The 24,200-nt window shown below is 39.1% G+C and overlaps 2 protein-coding genes across 3 annotated transcripts; one reads left to right on the top strand and one right to left on the bottom strand.

The window, feature by feature from the left end:
• Window positions 1-987: 987 nt before the first annotated feature.
• On the bottom strand, window positions 988-10,156 carry LOC119083012 (AP-1 complex subunit beta-1). 2 transcript variants are annotated; one of them, XM_037192647.1, is made up of 8 exons: window positions 10,050-10,156; window positions 9,338-9,466; window positions 9,098-9,268; window positions 7,222-7,248; window positions 3,635-3,820; window positions 2,067-3,572; window positions 1,626-2,012; window positions 988-1,554 (listed from the first exon to the last, which is right to left on the bottom strand). In XM_037192647.1, exons 2-8 carry the CDS (start codon window positions 9,443-9,445, stop codon window positions 1,150-1,152), a joined length of 2,790 nt encoding a protein of 929 aa, XP_037048542.1. In that variant the 5' UTR covers window positions 9,446-9,466; window positions 10,050-10,156; the 3' UTR covers window positions 988-1,149. The 2 variants fall into 2 exon arrangements, with proteins under 2 accessions (XP_037048542.1, XP_037048544.1); XM_037192649.1 differs by lacking the exon at window positions 7,222-7,248.
• Window positions 10,157-12,527: 2,371 nt separating this feature from the next.
• LOC119083013 (thioredoxin domain-containing protein 11) lies at window positions 12,528-23,093 on the top strand. The gene is made up of 10 exons (XM_037192650.1): window positions 12,528-13,180; window positions 13,373-13,643; window positions 13,713-14,075; window positions 14,156-14,350; window positions 14,407-14,874; window positions 14,939-15,097; window positions 15,290-15,517; window positions 15,578-15,771; window positions 15,941-16,070; window positions 22,648-23,093. The coding sequence occupies exons 1-10, from the start codon at window positions 12,852-12,854 to the stop codon at window positions 22,876-22,878; spliced, it is 2,568 nt and encodes an 855-aa protein (XP_037048545.1). The 5' UTR covers window positions 12,528-12,851; the 3' UTR covers window positions 22,879-23,093.
• The last annotated feature ends 1,107 nt before the right edge of the window (window positions 23,094-24,200 follow it).

Below are 24,200 nucleotides of genomic sequence, written 5' to 3'. Positions count from 1 at the left end.
AATGGGTGGGTCAATTGGGGTTTTGGAGATATTTCTTGAATGGTGGCAGATAGAGAATTACTTTCTTCGTCAAATTTTCGAATTTCGTCAAATTTTCGAATTTCGTCATATTTTCGATTTTCGTCAAATTTGCAATTTCGTCAAATTTTCGATTTTCGTAAAATTTTCAATTTTCGTCAAATTTTCAATTTTCGTCAAATTTTTGATTTTCGTCAAATTCTCGATTTTCGTTAAATTTCGTCAAATTTTCGATTTTCGTAAAATTTTCGATTTTTGTCAAATTTTCGACTTTCGTCGATTTTTCGAATTTTGTCAAATTTTCAAATTTCGTCAAATTTTCGAATTTCGTCAAATTTTCGATTTTCGTTAAATTTCGTCAAATTTTCGAATATCGTCAAATTTTCGATTTTCGCTAAATTTTCGATTTTCGCCAAATTTTCGAATTTCGTCAAATTTTTGATTTTCGTCAAATTTTCGAATTTCGCCAAATTTTCGAATTTCTTCAAATTTTCAAATTTTGCCAAATTTCCGAGTTTCTGTTATAAACTGTTATAAAAAGCAGTGTTCTAAAACTTCTAAAACGACTGATATCCCAACAAAAATCTCTTCGAGAAAAGTGTGACGCAGTCTTTGAAGTACAATTTCTAAAATGAATGATATCGCTAGAGTTGACGCTTCCAGCTTCGTTACGCAAAAATTAAATTTTACACCCAATTTTAGTTCAAACAAGCTGGCTTAGTTTTTCTCATCATCTGCCAAATAATTTTTACCAAAAAAAATTTGACTGGAAACAACCAAAATTTTACCAAAAAAATCGTTCACTTCAAATTGAAGGAATTATAATGAATTCTGATGGAAAATGTGATTTCTGTGGTCAATTCCCCCAGGTCCCTGAGTGAAAATGACCCACCAATCATTTGAAACACATATTTTTCACCGTCTCTACGATGGCAGAATGGACCAATAATGTGAAATTACTCAATTCTATATATTTAACAATTGTCTTTATTATTTATACTTCTTGTTGTACGTGGAGATTACATATCATACTCTGGATTATATTCTACGAATAGTTTCTGACAAATAAAGAAAAGAAAATACTGCCTACGGCACGCATGCATCGCATAATTTTCATGGATTCACTGGAATTCAAGGTGAGCGTACAATGGCTTCATAGGACGCAAAGACCATAGCAGCCACTTCGACCGATCGTGTTTTCAAACTAAGCGTTGCGTCCGGATTGCCCGGTTGCAGTTTCAATTCCAACAACACCCAAATGTTGTTCGTCAACTTGAGCGATTGGTATAGCATGTCTTGTCCTTCCACATTACGCTTGGCGATGGTGAAAATATTGTTTGCCGTCATTTTGGCAGCCAAACTATCGGCCGTCCCGCCGACACCATTCAAATTGTACTGAACCTCGTTGGCAGCGGGAATCTCTTTCCATGTGGTCAGAAATACTCGTTTATCCAGTTGGCCGTCTTCGATGAACAGAGAATTGGCGTGAACGAGGCAAGCGAAGTAGAAAATGTCGACGTTGTTTTTGATGGCAACCTTCGGATGGACAAGATAAAAAAAATTGATTGAAAAGAGACATCAGCATGCCACGAAACGACGAATCAAACCTGTAAATTGTTGAGTGGTTCCATTCGTTGAATTTGACCGGTTGTGCTAAGAATCAACGACGCATCTATCGACTGAGATGGTTGCAATTGACCGACTTGTAGTGGAGCAGCAGGAGACAGTCCGAAACTGTTTTTATTCAACTGAATTGCAAAGCCGGACATGGCCTGCATCGCTTTGTTTGTGAATGTCATATCCATTGACACCTGACCGTTACGCCGTGAAAATGTTCCGGATACTTCCAATCCTTTGCCCTTTTCGGCTGGCAGCCAAATCACTTTCGGCAATGAAACGGTACTTGACGACGAGGTTGTTAGTCCGAATATATCACCCAACAAACCACCGCCAGCGCCAACTGCTGACATATCTGACGGACCACCGACGTTAAGCTGTTGGGAAAGAACTGTAATTCAGGAGAACAAAGGAACGTTTTATCAACTCACCAACATATCCAATCCTCCACCAAGCAAATCGATATTACTCGATGTTGGAGCAGATGCAACCGGTGCAACGGGCGCACCAATGTCCATAGAAAGTAGATCGCCAATTAGAGAGTCCTGATTCGGTATAACAGTTGCCTCATTGTTGTTAGCTGCATGCGAATCGTTTTCGTTGGATGCTCCTCGGTTCGGTAATGATTTTCGAATGCCAGCTGTACGACCCTCGACGAAAGCCGTTGGCGGCTTATGGTACACACTCGCCAACGAACTGATATGGCAGATCAATTCGTCAAGCAATGTTGGCTCCAACAAATCAGTTTCCTCGGAAATCAATGGCTTGTCGGCCAAGACCACTTCTTTTGCTGCAGCTGGATCGGTAGACAATAGACGCCAATAGATGAAACCTCTGTCACGTAAATCTGGATTATCTGAATCCTGTGTGGCCAATGATAGAACGTGCTGGACGAGTTCTTGTGTGTCGGATGGCCGTTTCAAGAATAGCTTAACCACTGCAGTCAGTAGCTGCAATTGGACCTGTGCATTTTCGTCTTGGAAACCTTCCAAGAAACTGTCCAGTAATTCGTCCGCATTGTCGATACGCTCAGCATATTCCCCAATAATCCAAACCATGGACGCACGAGCTTCCGGTTCATCTAATGTATCCAAATTCTCGCATAAAGTGCTGATGATGCTCTCGTATTTGTTGGGATATTTGCGGAAAATGTCTTTGATGACAACAATGGCTTCCTGTACCACATAGTTAACCTTTGTCTGGATCAAATCTAACAATGTCGAAACACACCGTTCAGCCGACGGTTCTACTTTGATTGCACATCGTCCTATGGCTCGCACAGCCTTACGAACGAAATCTACGTCCACCTCAGTTGCATATTCCTTTAATTCACTGAGCACTTGAGCGATATTGCTCTGGTTGGCCAAACGGATCATGATGTCCAGCTTCTCCAGTTTCACGTAGATCGGATCATTGTACTTGACAAAGAATACTTTCATTTCGTGCTTCAGTATGTCGGGCCGTTTCTGAACGATTAGGTTGATGTTTCTCAGAGCAACGTATTGAACTTCCGGCTCAGACGACAACAATGTAACCAAAGGTGGTGCAAGTTTCTTGGTGAGAGTAGCACAAAAGTCACTGTCGCTGGACAACATTTCCAACAATTTCATTAAAACCTTGACGGCGCTTAACACAACTGCTGCGTTCGCATGTGCTAAACGAGGCGTAATTCGTTCGCAAATCGATTGGGCTTCTCGTTCATCTTTCGGACTGTAATTGGCCAACGAATCCAAAATGAACACTTGACCCCATTCGGTGCATTCGTTCAAGGCTGTCAGTAGTTTGTTGATTGTCGCTGAATTCATTTCGACCAGTGGCTGGCCGGATTGACTGGCTTCATTGATCTCACTGAGAGCGGCAACAGCATTTGCAACGACCATTGGATTCGAGTCCGACAGTAGATCCTTCAACTGATCTAAAAAGCCCTGATCTTCAACCTGAAGAAAGTTGTTTGTTTAAAAAATCACATTTTACGAAACATGAGCAGTGTCAGCCTTACCATCGATGATGAGATGTCGTAAAGTTTAGCCACACAAACAGCAGCCGTTTTGCGAACATACGGATCCTCGTCTTTCAAGCACTTGCGAAGTGGTTCGCATAAATATTCGGTGATCTTATCGACTCGAATGCAGCCCATGGTGCGTACGGCTAATGCTCGGATTAACGGATTCGAATCCTCGCAGTCCTATAGAGGAGTAAATGCATTTGATGAATTTTATTTTGTTTTTGTCATTTGAGCATTGAGAACAGCTGTGTGATCATAAGCGAATTTGAAGAGATATCGGAAGGATTTCAATTCAACGACCATGGCATTTTGATGATGCTTTGCAGGAATAGCGATAGCGAAATTCTGTGAGTAATATGACAGAGATACTGCACGAGGAGTGAACTCTGTTCTGCTCTATGATATGAATTTGATTCTTTTGGAATCGTCTCGATTATTACAATTCCGAATGGTTTCCATCAAACGATAAAAAAATCTTTTACTTCGTTTGTTTTAAAAAATATTTAACTTTTTACATAAGTCGTTCTTCTATCGTTTTTTTTTTTAATTTTCCTTTTATTTGAGCGTCTCATAAGCTCCGGATAATTATGAAAAAAGAGCTGCGGGAATGGACCATGAAAAACACCACTTATTTTAATATTTTTGTAATTTATCTTGATTCCTTCAGCTTGAAGTGTACTCTTGAATCTCCAGTCGAACTGAACGTGAAAAATATTTTCTTTGTATGTGGTGTTCCTCTTTTACCAAAAAGGCTGTGCACTATTGAAAGATCATTCTCGTACCAGAGCTATATTTCAATGTCCCTGTTTTCACTAAATGCATTAAGCTAGACCGAATTTTGCGATATTTTCGTAATGCATCCGTTAGTGCTGTAACTTTGTAAAATAATAAAAAAATTAGTGTTTTTTGGGATTTAGCTTCGCTTCAAGCTTTATTTATTTCCACATTTCTTGACAAGGTCATTAGAGTCTCGCCTTCATTCAAAAAAATCCGAACACTTTTAGATGTAATTTTAGGATATTTTCGACATATTTGCCTTTTTTCCTCAAATTTTCTATTTCCTGCAGCTCGTCGAAACCTTTCCAAAGAACACCCATTAGTTGAAATTGTACCACTTTTAAATGAAATTTTGGGAGATTTTCGTTCAAATTTATCATTTTTTTAGCGCTGCAGAGCAATTGGACCGGTTAAATTTAATCCTATTTTCTAGAACTCATCGACACCTTTCCAAATCCCACAAGCTTACGTATGTTAAAATAGGTAAAACTATTCAGTTTTTTTTTTGTGAATGAGGACTCCCTAGAAAGACCTCCACAGGAACTATGAAAATGAATAAAACTAATTCAAAAACATGACCAAATTTGTATTATTTTACTAAGTTACAGCGCAAAGGGAAGCGATACGGAAATGTCTGAAAATTCGTAATCGCTTGATGCATTTAGTGCAGACGGGGACTTTCTTAGTTTTCTTATTTAAATCGGAGTGAAAGTCAACATAAGATATTCATATGTAGCTCTGGTTACAAGAATAAATAGTCTTTGAACTACACGTTCTTTTGATGAAAGAGAAGCTCCACTGAGGAATCTACAGTACACTTCAAATTGAAGGAACCAAGATAGATTAAGAAAATGTTAAAATAATGGTTGAAAAGGTGGTGTTCATGGTACATTTCCGCAACTTACTGGAGTAGACTTCAATAGATTAATGATTAGTGCACTGAATATCTTATGGATCGTCCATGTAGCTGAGTTGAATGTAGGGCTCATTTTTGCGGATAGAAATTTTGAAAATTCTGAAAAAATTCAGATTTTCTCCGGTATCTCTTTCGCAGCTTTCAGAATTAAAATTCCTAGAAATAAGCCCGGGTTCGATAATCTACTTTATATAGTAGGCTAATATAATAAACGCTGTCATGAAAATAACATGCTGCCCAAAACACTGACACATTTGCATGCAAAAGGTGAATGTTATAAAATTAAACGAATGAATGTTATGTGCTTTTTGGAGCGTAAACTATAAATTTATTGACCTTTTTTTGTCAACTTTTAACCACAAAACTGCCATAAGCCGATTGATAAAAGTATTTGTCTGAACTTTTCACTATCGAAATCCAGAAATTAAAAAATAAAAATTTTTCCCAAAAACGTCAGTCAAACTAAAAGTGAGCGAGAAATCTCAAAGCCCGAGAATCAATCAAACCACATTCTCTTTTAATGACACAACGCATAAGATCGAAATAGTACATTGAATGACAAGGGGCGAAAGTAAAAAAATTCAACCGTGTGCGAGAGTTGATGCCCGCGCCGAAGGCAAGGGCCTCAATCGCACAGGTTGAATTTTTTTACTTTTGCCCCGAGTCGTTCATACTATTTTTTTTGATACCAACATCGAAAGTTGATACGTATCGCAAACAGCAGAACAAAATGTTGAAATATGAAGGCATTTAGCCAGAAAATGCGGGGGTCCAGGGGGCGGCAGCCCCCTGGTATATCAAAAATTTAATTATTTAGCCATCACAACAACAACACACACAAAAATTAACAAATAACTAACAAATCATTCAGCAACAAAAAGTATCAACTTCGTATGTTAATTTCAATAAGAGCACTGGCGCACGCTTTATTTCAATTTTGATCGCAGTACACTTATTGACAAGAGTCGACTATTACATTATGTAGTCGACTTTCGCATTATGTATATTGACTTTCGCTTTATGTATTCTTTCTTTCTCCCCGCTCAAACACATAACTTGCATTTTTTTACTTTCGCCCCGGATTTCGAGGGCGAAAGTATCAACTTTCGATGTTGGTATCAAAAAAACGCACTTTCAATTTTGCGTTGATGGAATCGACGATCATGCTGAGTTTTCAAATAACGTCATAAGTGTGCCAAAAACGTTATTTACATCTGACAGTTGGACAAAATTACGCTGACTTTTATGACTTAAATGGCAAAAACTAAGCGTTAAAATGACCCGCCATGCGGTATGTTTTGAAATAGAAGGTGAACTTACGGCGTGAATTGTTTAGGCTACTGTGATTACAATGGAAAACGCATAATTGTCAATCCCATCAACTCAAACAATATGATCTATTGCATGAAATGCCAAATGTCATGTACATGGAGACAAAACGGATGACTGTGAACTCAGACTTACTTTGCCTTCATTGGCAATAATTTGTGAATAATTTATTGGCTCAGAATTTACTCGCTCGTGTATAACGTAACTGTCAAAAGAAAATGCGGCGAACATTTACGGAAACCTGCCGAATAATTTGATCGAGATTTTGACAGACGCTTCTGATTAGAGAAATGAATTTTAAAAACAAATGAATGGACGTGAAAATGACCTCTACGTTCTTGTTAACTCGAAATGTTTCGTTTCAAACAATTAAAACTTCAAAAACCAAAAACTTTAAATGTGTGTGTCATTCGCAGGCGCCTGCGAATACTCACTTTTATAAATAAAAACAAACAACCAAAAAACGGAAAACCAAACAATGTGTATTACCAAAAAGGAAATGGCTCGGATGGTTCGTTAAGAATTAATAAATTTGTTTGCTTTGGATGATTTCAATTACCTTCAGAAGTTGCGAAGAGGGCAAATCCTTAATATTTAGCATGTATAATAAGCAGAATGAAACACATAGAGGTGCTAGCAATCATTTTCTTCAAAAATTGTAATTTTTTTTCTTTGTTTTCTTATTATTTTACCACAAAACAAAAAACAAAAATTTGGGGGAAAGAAGTTTGAGTTAAAAAGTTTTTCATATTTAAAGGGCAAATGGTTGTTGTTTCTTATTTACATTATTTTATTGTTGAATAGACGACGAATCAAACAAAGAACACATAACAATATTCAATTCATTGGGTGGTTTTTAAATATAAAAAAAATTATTTGAATTGTGAAGAAAAATCGTTTGTTCAATTTTTTGTCAGCGTTCGATATTGATATGGAATTTTCAGCACAGATCCGCCCGTAAATTTTTACAAACTTGGAAACCTTTCGAATTTATTTCATCTCATTCACGTTGAAAGCGGTTGCAAATCATAATGAATGGGGTGTATCAATTTTTATGGGCGATATCTTAATGTCTACATCAGAAAATATGAATTCCTTGGCTGCGGGAATTGCCGACTGCTCGTTTCGTTCGGTGTTCCCTCTTAAAAGTAATACACATTTGTAGCCTACATTTAGGCGGGAAGTATTCGTCTTTCGATGATTTCTCTGACCAAAATCTTTTTTTATTAAGGTAAACCATCAAAGCACACAAAAATGTCTTACTTTTAAAGGAAAAATTGGTTTGTCAGTCATAATTTAACCCCACTTGGAGAATCGTTTGCAGGTTGTGTAAATTAGTGCGAAAGGCCTACAGGTGGAGTATACGCACTGCTTGGTGCGAGTAGATCCACGAGAGTTATGACTAAAAATATAGCAGATGTTTGAAGATTCCGCCTTCCCTGCAGCATCGATGTTCCACAGAACTGAGTATGGGGTGTTGTAGCTGGCCTCATCCACTATCGTTCCACATATAAATGAACCGAGTACTTTTGTGCTGCGAGCCTACAGAAGTCTTCGAAAAAAAGTTGGTGCCAAAATGCAGATTTTTTCCTTCTTTCTTTCTTTCTTTCTATTGATAATGTTCCAATGTTCCAATTGCTGTTCCAGCTGTAGAGTCCCCAGAAAGAAGGAAAAAATCTGCACTTTGACACCAAATTTTTTTCCAAGACTTCTGCAGGCTTGCAGCACAAAAGTACTTGGTTCATTTATATGTGGAACGATAGTATAGTGGGTGAGGGCAGCTACAACACCCTATACTCAGTTCCGTGGAACATCGATGCTGCAGGGAAGGCGGACTCTCCGAACATCTGTTATATTTTTAGTCATAACTCTCGTGGATCTACTTGCACCAAGCAGTGCGTATACTCTACCTGTAGATCTTTCCAAGGCCGACATTCGTACAACGTTACAATAATTTAAAATAATTTTTTCTTGAGTTATTGCCGAAAGACTGTTTTCGGAACCCTCTGACATGTGATCACTTTTGAACGCTTTTCACAGAAAATAATTTTTTTTCGAAAAAGTGAAAGATACGTGTTTGCTAGAATTAAAAGACGAATCCAACGAGCTATCACTCATTAAAATCGGAGACCGCTTGTTCGTCAATCGCCTGAAGTCTTGGCGACATGACTCTTAATAGTGAATAGTGAATGTTGCGTATAAAAAGTACGTCTTCGAGTAGATCATTTTACATTGGATTGAGCTTACGACTTCAAGAAGACTTGGTGGAAACAATTCCATTCTTTCAGAACTGAAAGTAATATCAAAAATATCGAACACTTCAAATGTGAAACCAGTCATCATAAATATATCACAAAACACAATTTGGTGGTGGTTGTTGATAAAGAAAATATTTCACAAACACACAAACAACAATAACAGCAACAAGAACCAACCTTAACAAATGTGTTCACCGCCATGATTGCCATATCCGGTTGCGATTTAGCATAATTCATCAAATACAAATAGACCAATTTCTTCAATTCCAAATTGTCCGTTTGCATACAGTTGACAACGTCGGGAAACAGGGCAGACACGTCCTTTCCAACGGTCATGCTGGCGATGACCTAATGAATTGATTCGTTTTTTTAGAATTGTAAAGTAAGCGACCAGTTGAGATATGGATGGGAAATCACCTTCTTGACCGCCTCTTTCTTCTTTTCCTTTTTGTCATTGTTCAATTCTGATTTCAATTCGAATATTTCACCTTTTTTGGTGGTTGTGAAATACTTGGAGTCGGTCATGATTGTTATCGATGATTAAAGCTAAAAGTAAAGTCAAAATCAATATTCTTGGCTTTTGTAAGTATTACAATTGGCATCGATGGACTGTCGTAAAATTTAGGCCACACAATTTATGTAAAAGTGCTATTCCTGTTTGGAATATAATTTTACATAGGACGAATCGGTCAGAAAGCACCAAAGATTCTAGGCGATTCCACTAAACCGGTGAGATGAATCACGACAAATTGGTGTATTCACAATCTTTTTGGGTGAAAAATCGATAAATTGAATTCGACTAGATATTGTTTGTAGGAACGGAAGTTAAACTTTAATCTCGGTAAATTTTAAGCAACACAACAATTCGAATCACTCTCGTAAGTTCTTAAAACCAATCAATTTCTTCTAATTTTTCTAAATTTGTTTTTGCCTGCATCACCTCCCACTGCAGCCATGACAGTGTTATCCAAATTCATCATCTGGGTCTCAATAATGTTTTGTAAGAATTCATGCAACTAACAACGAATTAGTTGCACGAAACGTAACAATTCGCGTGGTGTTGACACTAATTTACTGAACAAACAACACCAATGGACATTAAACGGAAAAAACACAGTAGAAAACTTACTTTTTCTTCCAGTTACACACCCGTTCCGATATAATTTTTACGACAGCAACAAAAACTTTGGCGATTTCATTTTTGACAGCTACGCTCAAAGGAATTGGACTAGTGTTGCCAGCTATGCGATTTCTTTACTAGCTGTCATAATTTTGAATGAAGCCAAATAAATCTCGAGCACGAGAAGTTATTGTGTGATTTTTTTGGCCGCTACAAATAATCGTTCTGGGTGAAAGTTCAAAGCTGAGTTCAAGTACTTCCAGGTCATGCCAAGTTTGTTTAGATTCATTGATGTGTTTGCAAAAATGTACAACAAAAATTTTCGAAATCCGTGTGAGCTTCAGACAGGTCTGGGCTGGTACTGATGACAGTTATTGTGAACCTAACGTGCTAGTTGTAACGTACATTATCTAAGCTTTCTATTGATACCTCATTTGCAGGGCTGGTGATTGCCGATATATTAGAATTTTATGTTAGTACAACCGCTACTCGTAAAACTCGCCAGCACCAGCACTGCAAATGAGGTATCAAAAGAATATTATGATCAGAGTGCCTTGCCTTGGGGTACTTGTCAAAGTATTTGTTTCTCTTTAGACGTGGTACGTTGAGAGCGAGAGGACCGAAGACCAGTTTATTATAACTTGCCATGGGGTACTTGTCAAAATATCTCTTTCTCTTTCATCATAACACTCTATGGAAAGCTTAGACTGGCATGTTAGGTTCACATTAAGCGTCATCAGTACCAGCCCAGACCTGTGTAAAGTTCACACAGATTTCGAAAAATTTTTCTTGGTACACTGCTTTTCGACCGTCGACCGTCGACCGCCTACCACCAGCAACCAGGTGTGGCTCGAGACTGTGTGAGGCCTGTTTTGAGGTCGAGGCAAAGACATTTTAAATCATGTATATATCCATCCCAGACGAAATGGGTCCGATTTTGATAGGTGGATTTTCAAAAGAATCCCTCACAGCGGAACTGAGCGAATCCTCCCTTTGCATCGATCTCTTGGGTGATATGTCAAAATTTATATGGTAATTTAACTGAGTCCGATAGGTGACACTCTTTTGACATTCTCTTTAAACACTCATTAGATCGATTAAAAAAGAGGATCAGTTCCGCTGCATATTTTATTGGAAAAGAATGAGACAATCTCATATACTTTTTGACGTACATCGGCAGACACGCACACATATTTACAAAAATAGCTCTCTTTTCATCTGTCTATAGATAAATGTATAAATCCCCATTGGCGATTTGCAACGAAGGGTGCCTCAGGGTGCGTAGTGGAAATAAATCGAACATACTTATGGCCGGTATTCATATATTTCGAACATAGACAGTAGTGCCACCTACATTACGTGCAAATTGCGAATATCTCTTAGACTTTATGGATCGAAGTCATCATAGAATTTTATGATGAAAGACAAGGAAATGTATTCGGACAAGTTATTTTAACTTGTCTTGGCGGATATGCCAAAAAATTGTATGTAAAAGTGCAATGGCAAGTACCTTAAAGGTGGCCTCAGAATCGTCCATTCTCATTCCGTTTTGCCTCCGTGTATGTGACAGTTGTCTTATCAAAGAATGAGCTCTATTGTATATGCAATGCCAACTGTCATGTATACGGAGGCAAAACGGACACAAAACGGAATGACTGTGAATTCAGATTAAGGCAAGTTATAGTTAACTGGTCTTCGGATTTCTTGCTCTGATCATAACTGGCCATTTACAAAGCGACGTATGGGCGACGTATAGAGTGAAAATTGACATTAGAACAAAAGAATTGTGTCAATTTTGACACTATTCGTATCCAATACGTCGCTCTCTAAATGGCAAGTAACAGAGTCTATAACCATTTACAGAACGGCAAACGTAACCAAGGCTGTAAACTTTGGGGAGATCCCGCAGATACAGCTATGCGGGTAACACACCACAGTTGACGATAAAATATCGGATTTCATACAAAAATTCACCTCCTACGACGATTCTCGTCTTCGTGAAGACGCGGTTTTTATATGTATCTTCAAACGTGGTGTGTTCCCGCGTTTCTAATAAAATGGCGATCTGCGTGACATCCCCAAAGTTTACAACCTTGAACTTAACGTCATCACAACATAAAAGAGCTTTGCTCATTACGACACCACTGTGCTGCACCTATAGACTTTTATGTTCGGCGCGAGAAAACCGACGACCAGTCAATTATCAATTGCCTCGGGGTGCTTATCATTGCATTTTTACATACAATTTTTTGGCCAAGGCAATTATGTTTCCTTCTCTTTCATCATAACAGTCTATACAGTGTTAAAAGAGCGTAAAAGAGAAAAGAATGACCAGTTATTTAACTGCTCTCGATGCGTCAAAATTTGTATGTAAAAGTCCAGTTACTAGGAACAAGCCAGTTAAATAAACTAAGCTCGATAGGTGAACCCGGTGAACACTCTTTTTGACATTTTTTTTTTGTTGTTTTTGACATAACACCCTCTACTACACTCATTGTATGATGTGACATTCATCAAACGTCAAAAAATGTTTCTTTAGCGAAATATTAAAATAATTTCATTAATTTTTTCGTGGCAATTTATTGAAAATCAACTGAAATGAAAAACATTTAACTGAATTGTGTGTAGCATAACCATAAATATACCAATATCTCTGCAATAGTGTCCGGTTAATGCATTTTCAAATTGAAAAACATTGAAATTTTCACTCTGTTCCGTAAAGTGTTTGTGCAAATTAGACTTTAAAATAAGTTCAATGACGAAACAATTTCAAATGAACATATCATCGAAATTGGCTTCAAATTGGTCTCCATGTCTATAAGCCGGGAACATTCACAACATCAGAATAGAGAAAACAATTCGGTTACCAAACAACATTTGGATACCGTCGATCGTGATAGTGATAGTGACAATGGTATTGTTGATAACAACATTGCCGTCAACCAATCGACACACAGCTCGTCAGTCGGAACAACAATTGAAAGCGATCGATCTGAAAGTGATGAATCGGATGGAGAAGAATTGTTAAGCCACAGCAACAAAAAGCGTTTATTGTTCGGAAATATGATTGTGTATTTCGGACGGGAGTTTACTGTCTTCTTGATCTTGTTGCTGACCACATATGCCACGTATCATAATTTGTAAGTGTTGGGTCTTCGTTCATAAAATATGCCACTCATATAGAGTGTGAGGAGTGTGTACAGAGGTCGGTGATAAGATTTTGGTTTGCAATTTGGCCAGTTTTCAGTGACACTGACTTTATGAACTTTCCGTCGCTACTCCACAGACGAATTTTTGTTCCAAACATTGTCTCACAAAAATCACTTTTCCAGGCCTCCGAAAGTGTCGAAAATATCGCCGAGTAGACCTTTCTTTCCGAAAGGATCGCTCGTGAACGACTGGCCGCATGGACAGCTGAATCTGAAGTCCAAGCTGTTACTCACCGATCTGTCTTTCGTTTTATTTTACGCTCCGTGGTGTGCCGAAAGTCAACATGCCCGCGTTTCTTACGAACATGTAGCTCGACTGTTCGCCAGGGAAGCGGAATTCTCAGCAATTAATTGCTGGCAACCGGGCGGTGAATGTCGTGCTCATTATACGAAGGTAATTTTCGGACTAAATGCGCAGTCAATCAATCGTCAGTTCGACTAAGCCTCATTTATTGTTCATCAGGTCATGACATGGCCGGTTCTGATGGCCTACACGCAAAATGGACTCGCTGTTCCATACAACGGCCGGTGGAATAGCCGGGAATTAACGCAATTCGTTCGGGCTCTTATGCTCCCGATGACACGATTTACGAATCCCGATGAACTGTTGACTGCAATGGCATCACATGATGCCGTAGTTGTTGCGTTCGTTAATCTGCTGGTGCATCGTAGCTTCTATTCGAATTTTTACAAGACAGCTGTTAAGTGGATTGAAAAGGATCCGAACCAAGAGGTACTGTATGGTGTGGTGACTGGTGATGCAATGAAACAGTTTGGCGTCGAATCGACACCAGTGGTTCGAATGTATCTGTGGAACGATACCATTGTAAGTGAATTTTACAAGAATGACACAGTCTGGCGCTGGGAGTCGGAGTCGGAACTTCTGATCCGATTAACTAATTGCAGGAATACACAAACGACACATGGACGCAGCCAGAATTGTCCAAATTCGTTTCCACGAATATCCATCAAGTGAGTGCGTGGGTTTCACCTCCCGGTTCCAAAGCAGCCACACTAGCACCGTATTTTATGCGGGGACCTGTCGTTCTACTTTTTACGCCTCGCATTCATTATGCAGAGTCGAATGATGCGTACGCAATGGTGAGACATGACGATCAAAAACCGACAATGCTTCGATGCTAACGTTCAATTTACAGCTACGCCAAGCGGCCCTACAGTACTACAACTGTCCAAGCTCTAACGAAATTTGGATCCGAGAAATGTCCAGAGAGTTCATGACCAAGCAACGCATCAAATCGCAACAGGAACACAAAACCTTCCTGGAACAGTGTCGACATCTGATGAAAGCGGATCGCACATCGCTGCGGTGCGCTCAATCCACAGTGTCTGTTACTTTCGCCAACATTGTCAACTCTTCGAACGACCCCGGACAACGCATTTTCGGTCCAATGAATGCGAACGAGGGTGGCGTTTCGCATCGCTACAGCAGATACAAAGTTGATTCGTGCGATGCATTCACGGCCAACCGTTTTGCCGATGTTGCCGGTGCGGATATGGATCAACAGAGCAGCGAAACGTTGGCGAAAAGGGAGTTGAAACGGAAATGCGAATCGTTCGTCGACGAGGAGAACGTACGCTTTTTCATTGAGACGGAGGATCATGAGGTATGGATGATGGCTTTGTGTGTGTGTGTGGATTCGACCGGATTGCAGAAGCGTTTCATTTCAGGAGGACTTTGAATCGATAGCGGGACTTTCGTGTAAATCGAATCAATCGTTATCGTTCTTAGCCATGGACAGCTTGGTGTATCACACATTCGCCGAACGATTGGGATTTAATGTGCTGAAGAGGCGTAGTAAAACAGGACTAGTCATTGTGGATTATGAGGTGAGGCAGCCATTCAAACTTTAGGGACAATTCAATGAAAGGCGATCGGTGCCCTGAAGCACGGTTCTTTCGAACCCACACAACAAATCAATGTCCTACTTCAGGACTCCGATGCTGTGAAACGAACTTTGCAAACATAGTAGTTGTGAGAGGGCGCGATTGCATCTCTAATACACTGAATTGACATTCCAGAATGAATCGACGTTCGTGCTGAAGCAAGCAGTTAACACGAGAAACGTAATCAGTTTCATTGGAAATTTCCACAACAAAACATTGTCCCGTCATCTGAAGTCAACGTCTCGGCAACCGGCCACGTCGTCGTCGTCCGACATGCGGCGCTACGTCTCGATTAAGCGAACATTCTCCTTGAAAGAGATCAATTCTGACAATTTCAACGACCAGGTGGTGCTGTCGAACAAAGTTTGTTTGATTCTTTCGGTTGCTCAGATGACGCATCCTAACACGTTCCACTTATTGCAGACGGTGGTGGTGCTGTTTTATTCAACCCAGTGTGCCTTGTGCAGCCTTATGTCGCACACATTGATGATGGCATCGAAAATGCTCCAAGACATCGACCGTATCGATTTCGTGCGCATTGACGGCGACCAAAATGATCTGCCGTGGCAGTATACGCTCGACAAATTTCCTGCTTTGTTGGTCTTTCCGGAAAATAGGTATTTCGTTCAGTATTCGCCCCCGATGGGCAACATCCATAAAATCGTCGCACACCACATATATCGGAATTGTGTGTACTGGAAGTAGCTCTTCCAGCGAGGCGACTTTTATGGATGCTCCCCATGGACATGTCACGAACCATTTTCGTTAAACTAATTTTTCTGTTAGGAAAATGGAAAGTCGCATTTTCTCAACGAATCATCAAGTCAATGTTCAAAATGTACTCGGATTTCTGTTGGCTAACATTGACCGACCGCTGCGACTGCATGCATTGGCTCTAATTTGCCAGAATACTCATGTAAGTAACGAATGGCGGTGACGAATGAAGTAAATTTGCATCGGAAATCACACATAAAACTGAATACTGGTGATATGCTTGCGCCGCCACTTAAAGAACACCTTTGCCCTTAATTGATTTACTGACAGTGGTGGTCGTTTATCGATTTCTTGAATGACCATGACACCATAGCATAATCATGTCCGGAGCGATAGCGGAGGACTTGACGCAGTCTAACTTCCAAAAAAAGAACGAAGAAATTTTTTTGAGACGCGGTAACTATATATTCCTTTGGCCTGTATCACCACAAATCCTATTCTATCTTATTCGCGCTTCAAATACGAGCAAAACGAGCTATCACTCGACTATGTAACTTTAAAATTGCCGGAGATACATCGTTTTGAAGTTGGTCATTTTGATAGAAAATGCACCAAATTAACGTTTTCCAAAGAATCAAAGAAGAAGAAAGAATCAAAATCTTTCAACTTACTCTGTATGTTTCTATCTATCTGTCTATCTATCTGTCTATCTATCGACGGTCGATCTCGGAAACTAGTCAGCCAATCTCCATGAAATTTTGCAGGAACCTCAGGGTGGGCATAAAAATGAAAATGTGATACGCCATTACCCCAGGAAAAACCAGAATTTTGTTTTATTGACCTCGAAGTGGTTTCTGAGTGTGGTTTTCGAGGGTCGGGAATGCGTTTTCGGCTGTAGCTTAGCTGTATTATTGAAACCTACAGAGGCGTGCGACCCATCAAATGAAAGGTATTCGTAACACGATTCAAAAAAAAAAAAAAAATTAAAAAAATCGGGGCAGATTCGTTTGAGCTAGAGTGATTAGAGTGACCAAATTTTGAGCTACTCGAGCGTAGGATGAAAGGACTAATATTTTTTTGGGTTATGAAAGATAGAGAGTTACTTTCTTCGGCAAAGTCTCAGAGTTTTACGAGTAGAACAGAGGGGCATATGTGAAAAATGTCGAAAGTTGGAAATGGGTGGGTCAATTATGTTTTTAGAGGTATTTCTTGAATGGTGACAGATAGAGAGTTACTTTCTTCGGCAAAGTCTCAGAGTTTTACGAGTAGAAAAGAAGGGCATTTGCGAAAAATGTCGAAAGTTGGAAATGGGTGGGTCAATTGGGGTTTTATAGATATTTCTTGAATGGTGGCAGATAGAGAATTACTTTCTTCGTCAAATTTTCGATTTTCGTCAAATTTTCGATTTTCGTCAAATTTTCGATTTTCGTCAAATTTTCGAATTTCGTCAAATTTTCGAATTTCGTCAAATTTTCGATTTTCGTCAAATTTTTGATTTTCGTCAAATTTTTGATTTTCGTCAAATTTTCGATTTTCGTCAAATTTTCGATTTTCGTCAAATTTCGAATTTCGTCAAATTTTCGATTTTCGTCAAATTTTCGAATTTCGTCAAATTTTCGAATTTCTGTTATAAACTGTTATAAAAAGCAGTGTTGACTACACTTCTAAAACGACTGATATCCCAACAAAAATCTCTTCGAGAAAAGTGTGACGCAGTCTTTGAAGTACAATTTCTAAAATGAATGATATCGCTAGAGTTGACGCTTTCAGCTTCGTTACGCAAAAATTAATTTTTACACCCAATTTTAGTTCAAACAAGCTGGCTTAGTTTTTCTCATCATATGCCAAATAATTTTTACCAAAAAAAATTTGACTGGAAACAACCAAAATTTTACCAAAAAAATCTGCGTCGCAAAGTGGCAAATGTTCAGGAACAGACCAGCAAGAAAATTTATCTGCCACATGCGACGCAGATTTTTTTGGTAAAATTTTGGTTGTTTCCTATCTAGTCATTTCCGAATTTTGGTCATTTCCGGACTCCTGGTCATGTCCCGGCCCAATTTCTGGTCATTTACCGATTTCCGGTCATTTTCCCATTTCTTGTCATTTTCCAGCTTCTTTTCTCATTTTCATTATTTCTTCCCGGTCTTCCAGTTTTTCGGCAGAAAAATTTTCCGGTATCCTGGATACCAATACATATTTGCACGCATGCAGTGTTTATGTGTACTTTGAGCATTACTTAGTACTTAGTCTTGAGGGATTCTTTCGAAAAATAGCCGACGCAAATCGGCCAGTGGACTTTTTTACATGTGCCGAGAAGACCCTAGAAGCCTAAACCACTTTCAAAAAATTCTTCAAAGCTTGTGTGACTGATCGGACCTGCACTTTTCTTACCCAAATTTTCTCCACGAAACGTAAATGTCCCTGTGGAGTGTCATTAGAAAGGTAATTTTATGTTGTTTCAGGGCAAATAGGCTCTTAAGGGCGTTTAAAAGTATCTACGATGAAATATGAGAAGTTGAAATGCTTAAATGCTCATATTGCATCGTAGATGCTACCAAATAATGTATGTGACTATTGATATTCTGTACTACCTTAGGAGTTTTCTCTGCTGGTCAATAAATTCAAATTCAAAATAAACTTCCGTAAGACTCTACTTGATCTGAAACAACATAAAATTACCCTTCTAATGACACCCCACACGACCCTGTACGGCTCGTGTACCTGGAGAAATTTCTATAAGAAAAGTGCATGTTTTTGGTTTTTGATCACCTCCCACTAGCCGCACAAGCTTCAAAGAATTTTTTTGAAAGTGGTTTTGGCTTCTAAAAATTAGTTTGCAGGCCTCCCACACCTTCTAACATTTCCTAAAATTTCAAAAATGCTTCTAAAATTTCCCAAATCTCCAAAAACTCCAGAAATGAACTAGAAGTAAATGATCGAATTAAACTCCTACAAATTAATATGAGTAAAATCAGTGGATGAGAAAAATACCATGGAAACTTTCGCTTGCGGTGCTTTACATTGTTTAGGTCTCAATAAAGCAATTCTGTTCGGAAACTACTAATAATCGATTTGAAGTAATATTCTTCGATTTAAAAACATTTATTCTGGAAAATGTTGGTTGATTCTGGATTTAGACAATGCAAATCTACTTGACTTTTGTAAAATATTTTTTTTAGGAAGCTATTTCGAAAACCGTCTCCCTCATTTTCAAACTAAAAATGCTTTTTATTGAGCTTTAATCATTGTCGGATTAGTACAGTGGTGATAGCTCGATCAAATTGTGAAAGGTGTTGGAAAACTTTCCTTTCCTGACGACCTCCTAATGCTCCTAAAATATGAGGATTTTTAAAGCGTGGGAGGCCTGCAATATCTTTCTGGGAACATATAAAAATTACACTGGAAAATGCATCCGATCTCGGTCGGCTACACCTTGTAAAAGGAAAAATCTCCATTTGTAGTATCTTCTTCTCTTCTTCTTCTTTTTCAGCCTGTTTCTATCCACTGCTGGATGTAGGCCTCTCCAACTTCTTTCCATTTCGTACGATCCATTGCCATTTGCTGCCAGTTTGTACCTGCAATATTCTTAATTCCGTTTGTCCATCTCTCTGGTGGTCTACCTATAGCTCGTCTTTTATATGGTCGCCAGTTCATGATCTTTTTGGTCCAACGTTCGTCTGTCCTTCTTGCAATATGTCCCGCCCAGCTCCATTTCAGAGATGCTATTCTTTCCATGACATCAACGACCCTGGTTTGTTGTCGAATCCATTGATTCGTCATTCTGTCTCTGAGTGTTATTCCAAGCATACTCCGTTCCATGGCTCTTTGTGTCACTCTCAATTTTTCTTCGGATGCTTTCGTTAAAGTTAACGTTTCCGCTCCATAAGTGAGCACTGGAAGGACACAAGTGTCGAAAACTTTGCGTTTCAGACTATTATTCATTTTGCTTTTGAAAATTAGTCTGAGTTTTCCGAACGCTGCCCATGCAAGACCAATCCTACGTCTTATTTCTGCAGTTTGGTTGTCCAGACCTAACTTCAGCTTATGTCCTAGATATACATAGCTGTCGACTCGTTCAATGACAGTGTCACCAATTTTGATTTCTCTATCGTCCCCGATGTTGGTCATGACTTTTGTTTTCGATAAGTTCATCTTGAGGCCAACTTTGCTCGCCTCTTCACTTAACTGTTGTAGCATAAGCTGAGCCTGACCTAGATTCGCTGCTATCGGTACAATGTCATCAGCGAAGCGGAGATTGCTCAGGTACTCTCCATTTATCTTTATTCCCATTTTACTCCAGTTTAACTTCCTAAAAACACTCTGCAGAATCGCCGTGAATAATTTCGGTGAAATGGTGTCACCCTGCCTTACACCTCGGCCAATTCTGAATTTCTCCGTGCTCTTATGAAGTTTTATACATGAAGTAGCATTTTTGTACACATATCGAATTGTGTTGGAGTACCTTGAGTCTACTCTACATTCGTCTAATGCGTCCAATATCGACCATGTTTCCACTGAATCGAAAGCTTTTTCGAAGTCTATGAATAGCAAGACTATGTCGATGTTGTATTCACGACACTTCTCAATAAGCGTTCTCATCACTTGCAAATGGTCGTTTGTGCTGAAACCAGATCTGAAAGCAGCTTGTTCAACAGGTTGGTAGAAGTCGAACTTGTTAGTGTTCCTCTTCGTAATGATTTTCATAAACAACTTGTAGAGTGTTGACAATAGGCTTATGGGTCGGTAATTTTCCAGCTTTGTTATGTCTCCTTTTTTATGCAGCAATGTAATTACCGCATTTTCCCAAGCTTCTGGTACTTCTTCCCATTGGAGACATTGATTAAACAAAGCCGTGATTGCCTTTAATAAGGAGTCTCCACCTAGTTTAATGGCTTCCACTGGAACACCATCTTCTCCTGGAGACTTTTTGTTTTTCATCTCGGCTACTGCGGCCTTGACTTCATCAACAGTTATGTCGGGCATATCCTCCGATCCCACGTTTCTTATTATTGGTCTATCTTCGGTTTCTTCCGTTGGACTCTGTCTTGCTGAAGAAAACAAATTCTCATAAAATTCTGTTGCAATATTTAATATCGCATTTCGATCCGTTTGGATCGTTCCTGTTTTGTCTCGTAATTTGAAGATTTCTTTTTTGGCGTTTGTCATTTTTCTCCGTAGGACTTTCATATTACAGTTAGCTTCAATTATGTTTTGAGCCAATTGGACATTATATTTTCTTTCATCTGATCTCCTTGCTTTGTTGATACTTTTAGACAAGTTCCGGTATTCCACCGAATCTCGTCCTCCGTTTTTTACCAACTCTGCTCTGCTTGCGATCAGGTCTAATGTTTCTCTGCTGAGTTTTGATTCTTTCCCTTGGACGGATTTGCATTTGGATTTCATGAAACCCATTATTGTATCGACGATTTTGGTATTCAATTCGTCCAATGTTTCACATTGATTGTTGACGTTATCTAATTCGGCAGTCATTTTCGTAGCAAATTCTTCATTTTGTGTGTAAAGCCGTTGTACGTCAATCCTTTCACTTTTTTGAACTAGTTGTGATCTTTGAAATCTGGTATTTAACGTGACTCTTGCACGAACCATTCGGTGATCACTACCGGTTGAAAAATTGTTTAGGACCGTAACGTTCTTAACGGTTGACTTACAGCCAGTTATGATGTAATCGATCTCATTTTTCGTTACACCATCTGCACTAGCCCAAGTCCATTTACGTTGAGGCTTTCCTGCAAAAAATGAATTCATTGCGTACAAATTGTGTTGCTGTAGGAAGTTGAGTAAAACATTTCCACGCTCATTTCTTTGGTCGTTGCTAAAACTGCCAATAGAAATTTCGGAGTCTTCTTCTCGTTTTCCCAGCTTCGCATTGAAATCACCGATGAGATATTGGTAATGTGATGGGTTTTCGTCCAGAGCTTTCTAGACATCTTCATAGAATCTTTCTACTTCTTCGTCATCATGGGTGGACGTGGGTGCGTAAACCTGAATTAATTTGACACTGTATCTGTTATTTATCTTCAGGCTTACGTATATCACTCGATCGGATATGCTTTTCGTGTGAGTTATGCGATCCGACCACCGCTTGTTTATGAACAATCCGACACCGTGCATCAGCATCTGACTATCACTTCCTCGGTAGAAGAATGTATGCCCTGATTGTAATTTCAGGCATTCCTCTCCAGGTTTTCTCACTTCGCTCACTCCCACAACATCCCATTTTATCTTTTCTAGCTCTTCTTCCATTTCTTGCATTTTTTGTCTTGACGACAATGTTCTGGCATTATATGTGGCAATGTATAATTCGTTGTGGCTTAGTTTGAAGGTTTTTAGCATTAAAACACCACGCTTGCTACTGCGGGTTGGTGAGTATGAAAGCTTTACTTTGCTCGCCCCCGGTAATCCCCGAGCTCTGACCCGCGCATTTCTGCACGTACCGGGACCACAGTGCCTATCAAAGTGCACAGTGCCCGACGGGGTAGTGTTACTCTTTTTGTTACTCTTACTCGAGAGTTACTCTTACTTCATTCCCTCCACTCTTTTTCAAACTGGCTTGGGACAGTCTTTGGCGGTGTTTTTGTAGTATCAACCCATTTTAAATCGACCAATTTTTGGTTGAAACTTCACCATAAAAATCCAGGGCCCAACTGGCCTTCTAGCGTGTTAGGAAGAAAATTTTGTAAAAAGTCTTCATTCATAAAAAAAGTCAATCGAACGTAGCCTGAATTTCGAGTAACAAAAATGAATTTCCATTCCAGAAACCATTTTCGCACGATGACTGTTTCCGTGTGCTGCGCACTGAAATCACAGACAGCATTTCATTCAACCTGAAGCAATGGCGAAAAGTTCCGCATCAACGTGGCCAAATCTACCGAAGACTACAAATATTGCAACGAATGTATCTGGAATTGGTTCGGATTAATGTGAGCTGTGATTTTAGTGAATTAATTGTTGGCGTCAGTGATATACGACGAGTGTGGAGACAATGATGATGTCGGCGACGGTTTTATTATAATGATACTCGGAAATGGAAACGGTGCGATTAGCAGAACGGTTGAAAATGTTGTGGAAAAGACATTTTTGAATCCAAAATTGAAATAAAAAATAATTTAATCAACGAACGAGGACGGGACGATGTTAATATATATTTTGTCAAATTAAATGAAAAGTTATAAATTATAGCTTATGTTAAGCAATTGGACGATTTGGTCTTTTAATGTCTGCATTAACCGAGGGGAAAACAACACGAGCGAATGAAGGCGAATAATGGGGAAATAATTGGCGAATAATGGGTGAATGGCCGAACGGTGGGACAAGATTTTCCATTGTTGTTTCCCCCTCGGCATAAACGTTGGAGGAACTATAGACGGTCAAGATCAGAGCGAGAGTTCCGAAGACCAGTTAATTATAACTTGCCTTGGAGTACTTGTCATTACATATTTTCATATTGGCGATTTACAACGAAGAGTGCGGCGCACAGCGGAAATAAATCGAACATACTTCTGTCCGATATACTCAAATTCTTCCAACAGAGAAAGTAGTCTCACCTACACCTAAATCGTGAATAAACTTTTGACGTAGCCCTCAATCCCTCTAAAATAAGAGTCTCTCATCATAACAGTCTATAGCAAATTGGATGATATGGTAGCGCTACATCTATGTGTCAGCGCTCGAATTTTCTCACATAAATGGCAGCTCGCATCATGTTATACGTCCAAGTGGTCCAACCATACACCGCATACACATCGAAATGTTGTATCCGGGGAGTCTGACTGATAGGGTAAATAAGGTTCGACGTTTCGAATGTTTTGTGTAAAAATTCCAAGGTTCTCAAAAGAACAGGTTAATGCTCAAAACAAACGAGGCATTGAAAACGTGTTTTGGTCCTAGTTTTCATTGACAGATGCAGCAGTCGCGATTTTAAATAGAAAAAGTTCTAACTTCATTTGACAGTTTCGAAAATTTCGTCATGAAAAGTAGGACCAAAACACGTTTTCAATGCCTCGTTTGTTTTGAGCATAACTGTGGATTTACATAGCAACGTAAAAGTGACAGATGCAAAAATTTTCTCATACGGCAACTCGAAATTTCATTCATAATTTTAATTTTGACTAGTTGATCATGAAGGCGGTGGCATCAAAATTTTTCTGTGGCGCCAACTAGGTTTGTGAAAGTTTTTATGACTTTCACACAATATGTAATGAGTGCGTTTAACAAATTTGATGTCACTCGCCTTCGTGTTCGTGAGTGTCTTAACCAAGGTTCTGAAAGAACAGGTTAGACAGACGAAGGCGGGTGACACCAAAATTGA

Source organism: Bradysia coprophila, unplaced genomic scaffold (assembly GCF_014529535.1).
Source record: "Bradysia coprophila strain Holo2 unplaced genomic scaffold, BU_Bcop_v1 contig_538, whole genome shotgun sequence".
Taxonomy (NCBI): domain Eukaryota; kingdom Metazoa; phylum Arthropoda; class Insecta; order Diptera; family Sciaridae; genus Bradysia; species Bradysia coprophila.
The sequence above is the reverse complement of the archived record's forward strand: the minus strand, read 5'-3'. Positions and strand labels throughout refer to the sequence as shown.